We start from the raw sequence: 12,667 nt of genomic DNA, 5'->3' as shown, positions 1-12,667 counted from the left end.
AATGCCTTGCCCCAAACAAGCTCTTGTATTCTAAGTTCTAGCCCTCAGGCAGCTTTCCTCCCAGGAAATAAGACTTTATAACAAGGCTAGAGAGACCCACATCTCAAGGAGAAAGTAGATTAAACCCAGTCATAGGATTTACAACATACAGCAAGGGAGATTAGCTGTTTTAGCCCTTGATGTTTTATTGCCTGTAGCAGCAGAGAGGCATATCTAAATTTACTACTATATCATGACATGTGAGTCTAGCTTCGTATGTCAATGAGGTTTCTGCATTCGTGCAATGTGAAGTTCCACCTTTTCATCTCAAGATGGATTTGCATTCTGAGTATATCCAAAAGAAGGGGCTCAAAGCCGGAGGGGGGGGGGCTTAAATGAATGTATCAGAGAATTTGGTGGGAAAATAAAACACATACAAAATCAAGAGAACTGAAAATATATTTTTTAAAAAAAAAACTTGCAAAATTGTGTTGTGATATCCACTACCACTATTTGCAGGAAACAGATGTAGCAATCAGGGCCATCTTTGCAAATTTCACTATGAGGAGCGCCAGCAATCAAGACAAGCCAAAGTTTTAATTTACACTTGTCTTCTCAGCTGTGGGAACTCCTGTTCCAAAAACTGCTAGAAAGCCCCAATGTAACATATAGTGTGTGTATGAGTGTGAGTGTATGAGAGAGAGAATGAGAGAGAAAGAATGAATGCAGCCCCTTGTTGAAATAGCTTGTTTAAGTAGCTTGACTAAATCAGTGTGCTATTTTTTTAAAAGTTTTTACATTCTGATATTCTATGGCCTTTTTATTGCTCTGAATCCTCTGAATGACAAGAGAAGCAGACTCTTAAATGTTTTAGCCCCCACTTTAATTTACAGAAGAAGAAGAGTTTGGATTTGATATCCCGCTTTATCACTACCCTAAGGCGTCTCAAAGCGGCTAACATTCTCCTTTCCCTTCCTCCCCCACAACAAACACTCTGTGAGGTGAGTGGGGCTGAGAGACTTCAGAGAAGTGTGACTAGTCCAAGGTCACCCAGCAGCTGCATGTGGAGGAGCAGGGAATCGAACCCGGTTCACCAGATTACGAGTCCACTGCTCTTAACCACTACACCACACTGGCTGTATAGAGCCAAAGTGGTTAAACTGTAGTGTAAGGCATCTCAAAATAAAAGGGTGAATGCCTTCTCCTGTTATGTCATATTCTTGTCCTGTTATGTCAATTTGTTTCAGGCCAGGTCTGGAAACTGGCAAGATATGTATCATAAATTGTTCATTTTAAGACAAGCGTATCTTCACAAATCTAAACCCCCAAAGTTCATAATGTTCTCCTCCTACATCGCTATATCAGTCATCTATAACCTTGCCTTGGGCAACGTTACAGTTGAACATACGGAGCCAAATTCCTTGAGTCGTCCCTAGAACCACAGAACTTAACCAATATTAATCGTGTCTGTCTAACATCACAAACAAGGGAATAAGATTACAGATGCTGTGTATTAATTTTCCCTTTACAGGAAGGTTATCCCACAGTTGAACAGCTATGAATTCTGCATGGTAAACCTTCATACTTAAGGGTGAAACATCATCAAGAAAATGGCTAACAGCCAGCCATTTTCTTTGTTCTTTGGGGGAAATGTTTCCACTTCAGTATTTCATACTGCTTCAACAATATGGTGGGGAACAATCTGCTTTTCGGTGGGTGAGGCTACAAGCCTTTTTTATCAGCATATATCTAAGTGACTCGTATACTCGAAAGCAGAACTGAATGTGTGATCTATATGTTGTCCCTCTGAACTAAATAGCAGTGACCCTTCAGAACCTGCAAAACGTGGCACAACATTCCAAATCCCTCTGTCCCAAAAGTTAGAGCAGGTTATTTCAACAGAAAGTGCTGGCTGTAAGCCTACGTTTTTGAACCAGAAAACCTGCTGGAGTTTGACAAAAGCCATCATTATCAGAGTCACTCTGACACAAACAAATGTCCTTAGCACTTCCCAATTCAGCCAAATGTTACTTTGAAACCTGCCATCTGTAGAGAAATTGCACAGCTTTCTGAAAGCAAGAGGCTTTGAAAGAACATTATTTGGTTATGCAGTGCTGAGAAGCAATGGATGATACAGCTACATGCAGCACTGCATAAAAGAAAACAGAAATCACCAAATAATAACCAAGGGTGATATATAAGAAGAAATAATCTTGTAAATTAATAATTAGAAGTAGCAAAAAATCAGATGGACATGCAAGAATGAAAGGTTTTGTTTATATGTTTGTGACTTCTGATTTCAAACATCAGACATAGTCCCAAATATTTTTTTTGTGAGCTTTCTAAAATTAAAGGGTCAGGACTCATCGTCTATTGAAGATGATGTAAGTTTAGCTTCCATTTCCCCCTCTTTGCTTACAAAAAGTTGCTCAGTTATGCTCTACTGCTAATACATTATTAAAAGTTTGTTATGGGCATTTAATGGAGCAGTATGGAAAAACACTGCTCTAAAAAGAATATGGTGATATGCATGAATTAAGTATGTAAAGTATAAGCGAGAATAATAATTAGAAATGGTTAGAAGATGTATTATCCAAAGAATGCAATAAGAATATTCAAATTTAAACCAAAGGAAGTCAAGTCGTGGGGGAGGGAAGTCACGGGGGTGTGTAAGGTTTTTGTTTGTAGTGTAGGGTGTGTATATGTATTTTCTTTTGGTTGATTTTGTATCAGTATTTGTTTGTTTATCTTATTTTTGTTTTCTGTATCACGTACTAATAAATAATAAAAATTAAGGTATTTTTTAAAAAATGTTCATTAAATGCTTGTTTTTATTATGTACTGCTGTTCAGGAAAGCTTGAAAATATACCTTTAAGTCTACTAATAGTATGCCCCACCATATCCCTTACTTTTGCTTTGAAGTTTTTTACTCTGTCTTATGAAAGCTGCTGTAATATTCTGCTACTACCATGAGAGGCATTCAAAATATTGCTCACCCATGTCAGCTGTGACCATTGTAGACTGGTTCTCTGGGACTGAAACAGAAGTTTGATCTTGATCCAAGCTGTGTGAATCTTCATTGACCTCATGTTGACTCTGACTAAGTTCTGATCGCAGTTCTGAATACTCATCTTCTTCCCTGAGGAATGAGCCACAGACAAATTATTTTTCTTTTTTTTAAACCACCTAAGAGAAACAGCACAACTGATGGTCCTATAACCGCAATAAGTAAGCATTACAAAAACTACCATGCATCTAATAAGCTACAAATATCCACAAAACTTTCGTTAGAATATGACCTCTGAAGTTCACAAAATTCACCACATACTTATTAAAAAGGGGATGATCAGGTGCATTAGACTCATCTTACCAAACAGGTGGCATGGTTATTTAGATTGTTTTAGAATATTATTTCACTCTCTTATCTATCATTATACCTGACCCTTCCTTCCAGGATGTCAGGTACTGTAATTTTATCCTCATAATCACTTTGAATGGTAGTTTAAGAATTACTCTGAAAAAACTTGTAGCACAACTAGCATATATAACAAGTAAGTAAACAACCCAATGGAATGTTCTGCGTAAAAGCACTCATTAAAATTGTTGGGAAAGTGTGTGTGTGTACACATACATGGCTTTGCAAAAGGCATTTTGCAAAATTCCTTCTCATCTCTATGTGGCATGTGCAAGTAACATTTGGGTATCCGGGGAAGTTGTCTTAAGCTCTAAATTAAATTAATGGTTGCTTAAAAGTGCTCATTATTGCTAAGATTCTGTGCAGCTATAATTGCTAGTGGTTTACCTATGTAAATAAACTGAATGGGGATGAGGAGGGGGGAGTCTTGCAGAAGACTGTGTCATTCTCCATGATTAAAAGAACCGCATAGTGGTTTTTCCAATCACTGAAGAGGAGCTTCAATGAGTCCCTCCTCCCACTTTACAATGCTCAGAAATCATTTATTTCAGTTTTCCAGTTGCAGTAACAGCTGCAATGGATTTTAGGAGACAGAAGGGAAGAATGAATTAAGTCAAAGGAAAACAAATATGACTATTTGCTCTTCACATTGCCCTGCTTCAGTGTGAACTCAGGCATATTGAAAGTATAGCTTTTAAAACTATTTAGGAATACTGAAGCATGAGGCACCTTTTGTCCGTGATGCCTAGCAAACATTCAAAATACACCAAAAGGCTAAGTTAAAATTGGATCAAAGCAGCACTTGAAGGTTCTATGTGCTACTAGTAGGCAAGAAAACCAAGCCCCAAACAGCACAAATTAAAGTACAAGATAATGAAGACCTATAAACGTGGATTAATGTTCTATGAATAAGTTAATTATTAGGCACAACACAAGCCAACAATAATTAGCTTTTGACAAAAAACAATTACCATGCAGTCAAAGAGCTGTCTTTTTTTGGTCAGAAGGCTAATTTGTTTGCTCATTTATGTCGACTCTCTGCAATTAGCTCTTCATTTTAAAACCTGAATTACCTCTGAGTGGTAAAGAGGATGGGCTTATCACAATGCTAACTTTACACACAATGCTAACACACACAAGCTTTAGTGAGCTTCATTTGCTATTCTTCCCAAAAGACCATTTCTTCCAAAAAGACTAAACACAACATGTGTTACATCACTTTCACAATGCAAACTTAGGTAGAGAACAACTTCAGTTCATTTCCTGAGTAGGAAAAGTATCTTATTTATCTCAGCAGATGCTATTCTTTTTAGCCTAGAGGTTTTAAATCCAAAACATGAGGCAGTATGAGCCATATAAACAATTCCTCCTCCCCACTGCAGCTTGGTGATAATTAATATTGCAAACCAATATTTGGTTGAGGCCAAACTTTCAAACCTGGCATGTGAATTAAACAAAAATGCATGAAGGAGAAGAGGAGCTTGCCAATTACATTTTTGTTGCTCTGGTTATTTATTGCTTATTTCATTTTTTTTACAAAGGACTCCTTGCCTTCCCAACGATGGAGTTGGCAAAACAGATTATTTTAATTTTTAATTAATTTCAATGATTTATGAATCATCTTCTACATGTGTGTCAAGGTGATTCGTAAACATCATAAAGAACAGGTAAAGGTAGTTTTAAAAACAACACAAAAATAACTGAATGATATTTTGCTTTCCTCTGCCTTGTATATTATTTTAATGCAACTTACATATATTGGCCATTTTCTACTTTATTGGCTCCACCTCTTTGAGGGGACGCATTGCGGGCGAGCCGCCAAGCCTCCCCCCTCAGCGTGGGGGGCCTTCCCTTATGCTGGGGAGGCACGGCAATGCCAGTTAGCCAAGCAGGTGGCTTGGGGGGGCGATGGCCAGGGCCAATTTAAACCATGGTGCGATGCTGAATCGTCCCTTTTCAGCCTCGTGCCACAGATTTCCCGCCCTCCCACCCTCTGCTCAGGTTGCATCATTGGCCTTGCTATGGACTTCGGTTGGTTGCCGTTGAAGGGCCCGGTAGGACTTTTTCCACTTGGCAAATTGGCACCAGCCACTTGGTCTTCACCTACCTCATAGCAATCGTCACAACTTTGTAAGGTTTGGTGGTTAGGCATTGGAATAGCAATGTTTGGGGAAGGGAAGGTGCAGCCATCACATGCCCCTCCGTGCTCAAGGGTATTCTGCTAAAGGAATCCAGGGGTGTGGATCTCGTCTAAAGCCTGATGTGGGGCTAGGGCCATGCCATGACCCCAATAGAAAACCAGGGGGTGCTCAAGTCGATCCATATCGGCGGGGCTCCCGCTACTGGTGGTTTAACCTTCCAGACTTCCTGCAAGGCGGGCAGGAGCCAGATATAGTCTGTTGATGCCAATGCCTAAGCCAATACCACTCACATTCTGTAACCAATAAAGTTGTGGCCTAAATTTTGTCCATTAACATTAATGTAAAATTCTGTGTCCTTGTGTCTTTATTCTAAGGAGGGAGGCTTGGAGCTTTGACACGCAATTATGTGTGTGTTTTGCATTTAAAAATATTTTTTGTGTTCCTTCCTGACAATTTGATTTAAAGTTAGGGTATCAGTCTTATTCGTGGGACGCGGGTGGCGCTGTGGGTTAAACTACAGAGCCTAGGACTTGCCAATCAGAAGGTCAGCGGTTTGAATCCCTGCGACGGGGTGAGCTCCCGTTGCTTGGTCCCTGCTCCTGCCCACCTAGCAGTTCAAAAGCACATCAAAGTGCAAGTAGATAAATAGGTAATGCTCCGGCGGGAAGGTAAACGACGTTTCCGTGCACTGCTCTGGTTCGCCAGAAGCGGCTTAGTCATGCTGGCCACATGACCCGGAAGCTGTACACCGGCTCCCTCGGCCAATAAAGCGAGATGAGCGCCGCAACCCCAGAGTCGGCCACAACTGGACATAATGGTCAGGGGTCCCTTTACCTTTACCTTTACCAGTCTTATTCAGAGTCAACCCTGCAAAGGAGTTGGCTTACAGTGTATACTATATACCAGTGACAAAGATATCTTGAAATATGTTTGGACAACCATTTGTGGTCCCTAGCCGTAGGTGAACAACTTCCATATTATGCCATACAGCTCCCTCTTAACCATTAGGTGCCAGGAAAGCTTCGTTGGCTGTTCCTCTGGAGTATTCTGCTGGCATTTTGATCAGATCACAATTACCAAACCCTGCTTTAAACTACGGCAATGACTTACCCTGATAGGTAAAGGTTGGAAAAAGGAAACAAACAGTGCAATATGTAAGTTTTTCTTCATCAGTTTAGCATATTAGAGCAAGAAATTAGGCAAGTGGCACTGGCATTTCCCCATTGCTATCTTCGCTAAGGAATTAATCTGGGGTGTTGACAGGGTGTGTGCAAAGTAATTCTCTCATGGCTTCAAAACCCAATCTAGGCATTGGCTGGTTTCCAACATTTGCTCTGCTTTAATTAGTGATGGTAAAGCACTTTGATATCCTCAGGTGTTAGGTCCTCTGTGAATACAAGGTTTGCTAGAATTATATTTATGCTAATATTTTTGTCGCATCTACTCAAAAATAAGCAGCTGCCATTTTTATTTCCTGTACCAAAGTGAGGGCAGGGGCTAGTTCTCCACGTACTTCTGATCTACACTTGGCGTTGAATGGGCAGCATTCTCATCTCTCCTAAGAAATCAATCTTCTAACGTTAAGATTCCTCTCCTATGGCGCATGAATAAAGTATAATGCTTTCTGGGCAGTGAAAATATATATGAGATATTACGCAAGTGTCATGAGCCAATTAGGAGCTATCTTGAAGCGAGACACCTACAAATTCATTAGTAATTAAGGGTTTTGCAGATAACTCATTTTGCTTATTTCAGACTTGAGATGTGATTTTTTTTCAGGTGCAAGATCTTCTGTTACTTCAGAAGTAAAGCATAAGCTACAACTGTAAGATCTAATACCGTTCTGTGGTAATTTCATAGAGCTGATCACGAATGGAAGAATATATTCGACTCAGGAAGAAGCGTGAGGATCTAAAGCAGCCAATATGATTAATGTTTGCAACAAAATTCCTTCAGCTCTAGATAGATTTCATAGATGAATTCCATAGCTAGTATTCCCAGAGATGAACTTTGTAGAGAGTACTAACAGACATTCACAAATACCAAATGTATCTGAAAGAGACAGCATCACATTGAAGAGACATAGAAGAAACTCAGCGTCATTCCCATAAAGAATCCGACAAAATCTGAACCTGATCACCAACTGGGTCCTACATTTATGCTCCAACCACCATCACCATTGTCATTTCCCCATAGACCTTTCAATGAAATTTTCTTTACAAATTGTGTAAAGAAAAACAAAAGCCACTTTAGAAGTTTCACATATACAACCAACAAAATGCAAAGTTTAGTTTCCACAGTAATGGTTTGTGGCCCACTGGTGTATCTCAAAAGGGAGGACTAGGGGTCTTTTGGCTGCAGATCTATTTACTTTGGGCGGCATAGTGTATATCTGGCTCAGGGGAGAGAAGTATTACTGGATGGATAGCTCAGTCAATAAAGCGTGAGACTCATGGCTGTGGGTTTCAGCCCCACATTGGGCAATAGGTTCCTGCATTGCAGGAGGTTGTACTAGATGATTCCAATTCTACAATTCTTTGACTGGGCAAGTGTCTGGGGAAGCAGCAGCATACAACTGTAAGGATTAAGGGATATAAAACAAGGAAGTTTGTAAGCAGGTACATGCATGCGTTATCTATCTATCATCTATCTATCTATCTATCTATCTATCTATCTATCTATCTATCTATCATCTATCATCTATCTAATCTATCTATCTATCTATCTATCCATCTGTGTGTGTGTGTGGGTATGCGCGTACACACATGTATGCGTGTGTGTATATGCAACCTAATATGATTAAGGTAAAGGTAAAGGGACCCCTAACCATTAGGTTCAGTCGTGACCGACTCTGGGGTTGCGGCGCTCATCTCGCTTTATTGGCCAAGGGAGCCGGCGTACAGCTTCCAGGTCATGTGGCCAGCATGACTAAGCCACTTCTGGCAAACCAGAGCAGCACACGGAACCACCGTTTACCTTCCCGCCGGAGCGGTACCTATTTATCTACTTGCACTTTGACGTGCTTTCAAACTGCTAGGTTGGCAGGAGCAGGGGCCGAGCAACGGCAGCTCATCCATCCCGTCACGGGGATTCGAACCGCCGACCTTCTGATCGGCAAGTCCTAAGCTCTGTGGTTTAACCCACAGTGCCACCCACGTCCAATATGATTAGATGGGAGCAAATATTTATCGAAGGGCAAGAGGTAGCTTTATGCTGGTGTTAGGCTGACACAGTTGATAAGGGACCACTCTACCTTATAGTAGTTCCTTGAAGTCGATCAATTTTCTTATTTAGTTCTGCGATAATGCTGTGGAGCTCCGTGATCCGTTCTTCGTAGCGAAGCGTCGTCCGCTCTTGCACATCTTCGTGCTCTCTCATGAGGTGGGACTGTTCACACTAAAACAACAGCAGCAGAATAAAGACATTCAGAGGAACAGCATGGACATAATGGGGAACTATATGGAAATAGGATGCAATAAAATGCTTCACGTAGGACTCAGCTACATTAGTAAAGGAACAGTGATTTGAATGCGCTATAAACATGCAGCACCAGATGGCGCCAGAGAGCAGGAAATTTTAAAACGCGATTTTCCATAGCGATTTTATTTTGTTATAACGATCTAATTTCTGACTTATTTATAGTGTGTGTGTGTTTTTCCTGTGTATATATCCACCTGCAGTCTCTCACAATCCCACACTTAGGAAATATAAATATAAGTTTTGAATAGGAAATTATAAAGAATAGATCTTAATTTATAGTTTCTCAAAGGGAGGTGTGAATATGAGATTATAAGCTATAGGCAACGCTGCTTTTTGTATGGATTGTGTCCTTTGGTTGTTGCCAGTCTGAGTAGGAAGCAGAAGAGTTGGCTGAAGAGGCAGCAGTAAATGAGACAGTGGGTAAAGACTGACATCTTCAAATAGTGTTCAGTTCAGAATGTGATTTTCTGTAAATTCAACAGTAAAACTGTCTTTATAATATGCTGTGAATCCCTTTTAATGTCATGTTTGACTTCTCTCATTTAGCTTACACAAAGAAAACATGTCATGATGCACATTACTGTGCCAAATTACTCTCTGGCGCCCATGAACCCGATCTCAGGCCTAGCAAGCTGCAAGTTTCAGACATCCTTTGTCTTCGATCTGAAATAATATTTCAGACATGTCAGTGTGTTACTTTCTGTCAATAAATAAGAACTCTACCAGATTTCATCTCTCAAAGTGGTGCGCTGAAGAGATGGCCATTGGTTATTTTGACTGAAGATATACAGACTGGTGCTAATGGACTTTAGCCACAGTAGCTATCCTGGTCTCTCTCAAACCAATGGACAGCCAACATTTTTCAAAATAAACCTTATCTGATGACAGACACATACAATGAACACTGCCGTACAAGAACAAAAGATGGCACCAAATCTTTGAAGAGGAGGAGGAGGAGGAGGAGGAGGCATGGAAGATAAATGTATATACCCCTGCTCCCATGGACCCTTTAAAAAGGGGCTCACAGTCCTCTAGCATTTGGATCTAGTTCAAAATGGGCTTGATCCTGTTGTGCTTGTTCCTTCATCAGTTTTTCTTGCAATATGTTACAGTGGTACCTCGGGTTACATACGCTTCAGGTTACATACGCTTCAGGTTACAGACTCCGCTAACCCAGAAATAGTACCTCGGGTTAAGAACTTTGCTTCAGGATGAGAACAGAAATCATGCTCCGGGGGCGCAGCAGCAGCGGGAGGCCCCATTAGCTAAAGTGGTGCTTCAGGTTAAGAACAGTTTCAGCTTAAGAACGGACCTCCGGAACGAATTAAGTACTTAACCCGAGGTACCACTGTATTAAGAAAACATCTTGCTGTCTTCTCCTGCCTGCAATAACCATCCAACTATCGTATTTTTCGCCCTATAGGGCGCACTGGCCCATAGGGCGAACTTATTTTTTTTGGGGGGGGGGGAATAAAGAAAAAATTTATTCCCCCCCCGAGCCCCAAAGAGCAAAGAAGCCATGACAGCGAGCGAGATGAATGCCGCTCGCTGTCCTGGCTTCGTTTTTTGCCTCGGGGCTGGGGGTCTGGGAGCGAAGGCGAGGTTGCGCAACCTCGCCATCGCTCCCGGAGCTTGCGGGGCTGGGGGAAGCCCGAGCTTCCCCCAACCCAAGCCCCAAGAACGGGTCCGGGGCTTGTGGGGCTGGGGACGGGGGAAGCCCGAGCTCCCCCCAACCCCAGCCCCCAGAACGGGTTCGGGAGCGATGGCGAGGTTGCACTTAACCTCGCCATCGCTCCCGGAGCTTGCTGTCCGCAAGCCTTGGGAGCCCCGCTGCGCTCCCCGGGTTTCGGGCTGCAGGCTGCTGACTCCTCTTGCTCTCCAGGCTTCAGCGAAAGCCTGCATTCGCCCCATAGGACGCATACACATTTCCCCTTCATTTTTGGAGGGGAAAAAGTGCGTCCTATAGGGTGAAAAATACGGTAATCCTTGCATCTTATCAGATCTTTTTCTTCCTTCTTTTTCTTTTGTCTCTCTTCTTAGTAACTATCCAGGATATAATAAAGTCTTGACATTATGCAATGTTACACAGGATAATATGGAGCCAACACTTTCCTATTTTTATCCCAAATTTGTTATAGACTCTTTTACCCAATTAAGCGTATGATGCACCTTGCTCTGTCTGTTTTGTTCATCATAATCCAGGCCCTCAGTGATATAGAAACCTAATTTTGTTCAATATCCCAGCATGAATGAGCAGTCTGCAATTCCTAGGAACGTAAATCTGTCAAGATGGCAATATTTTTTGATATTGGGAGCCACCAACATAACCTCTTTAAGATTTAGCTGTATGATACACGCTTTCATATTAGGAAGTTTTTAACCTGCCCAGTCTGGTTTTCAACCTCTATATTCTACAGAGTGTGCATGGTGTAAAACCTTCCATATCAGCCTTCCCCAAACTGGCTGTGCTGGCTGGGGCTGAGAGAAGCTGCAGTTCAAAACATCTGGTACCAGGTAATAATAATAATAATAATTTATTATTTCTCCCTGCCCATTTGGCTGGGTCTCCCCAGCCACTCTGGGCAGCTTCCAACAAAGATTAAAAATACATTAAAATGTCACACATTAAAAACTTCCTTGAACCGGGCTGCCTTCAGATGTCTTCTAAATGTCAGGTAGTTGTTTATCTCTTTGACATCTGATGGATGGGAGGGTGTTCCACAGGGTGGGTGCCACTACCAAGAAGGCCCTCTGCTTGCTTCCCTGTAGCTTTGCTTCTCACAGGGAGGGAACCGGCAGAAGGCCTTCGGCGCTGGACCTCAGCGTCCGGGCAGGTTGGGGAAGGCAAAGCCACAAGGGCTTTTTTCTTGGTTTCAAATCCTAGTTCTTCCATAAAATTTTGTCAGCAGTGCTGATACTCGTTCTACTGAGGTCGCCTGGGGCCTCAGTTCACAGTCACATTTTCTTTACTTTTTATACTCTTCCTTTTCGCAGTCAGTCCACTTCTCTTGGCCTGCAACATCACTGCTGTGTCACGAAGCATTCTCTTTCTACTCCCTCCTCCTCTCTGTTTTTCATAGTATTTTCAATCGTTTTCAAGGTACAGTCGAATCTCTGTTTATATCACCCTCTGGTTACGTAAACTACAGGATGCACGTGCAGCAAACCCAGAAGTATTTGACCGGGTTTTGCCCCCTCACGCATGCGAAGAAGCGTACCTCAAGTTGCGGGAACCTTGGGATCCTACCAGACCTCTGGAACAGATCCCGTCCGCAACCGGGGGTACCACTGTATTTCTACTTAGCAACAGATGAGTCAGCAAATTCTGGAAATGAGTAAATAAGCTGGTCACTTGAAGCACTCAAATTGTTCACCTTTTCCTCCTTTTTGTCGGTCTTCTTGCAAATGTACGATTTCTGTAAGTTTGACCACTGAAGCTAAATATCAGCATTTATTAACCTTGTTTGTTTTATATTGGGCATTCTCTATTTAGTGGCAATTAAAATGTTTGCCACTGCTAACATATACCTTCCAACTCCATATGTTAACTCCTTACATGATTCTTAGTAAACCTGACCAAATTGAGCAATGGTTCTATGGGAATATGATATCAAATCAAATTGTTTATTTGTACAAAAACATCTCCCTGGG

At 41.7% G+C, this 12,667-nt stretch overlaps 1 protein-coding gene across 5 annotated transcripts in view; it reads right to left on the bottom strand.

The window, feature by feature from the left end:
- The window catches only part of MCC (MCC regulator of WNT signaling pathway), a 207,861-nt gene that overhangs the window by 59,795 nt on the left and 135,399 nt on the right, over positions 1 to 12,667 (bottom strand). For all 5 annotated transcript variants that reach the window (XR_014172954.1, XM_081930451.1, XM_081930449.1 and 2 more), the window contains 2 exons: positions 8,790 to 8,932; positions 2,977 to 3,119 (listed from right to left, as the gene is read on the bottom strand). Coding sequence is in view for 4 of the 5 variants with exons in the window: in XM_081930451.1 (XP_081786577.1) it covers positions 2,977 to 3,119; positions 8,790 to 8,932 (286 nt within the window). In the remaining variant the exon portion in view is untranslated. The remainder of the gene's footprint in view (positions 1 to 2,976; positions 3,120 to 8,789; positions 8,933 to 12,667) is intronic.

The sequence above is a fragment of the Podarcis melisellensis genome (genome assembly GCF_964234715.1).
Source record: "Podarcis melisellensis genome assembly, chromosome: 11".
NCBI classification, from domain to species: domain Eukaryota; kingdom Metazoa; phylum Chordata; class Lepidosauria; order Squamata; family Lacertidae; genus Podarcis; species Podarcis melisellensis.
The sequence above is the reverse complement of the archived record's forward strand: the minus strand, read 5'-3'. Positions and strand labels throughout refer to the sequence as shown.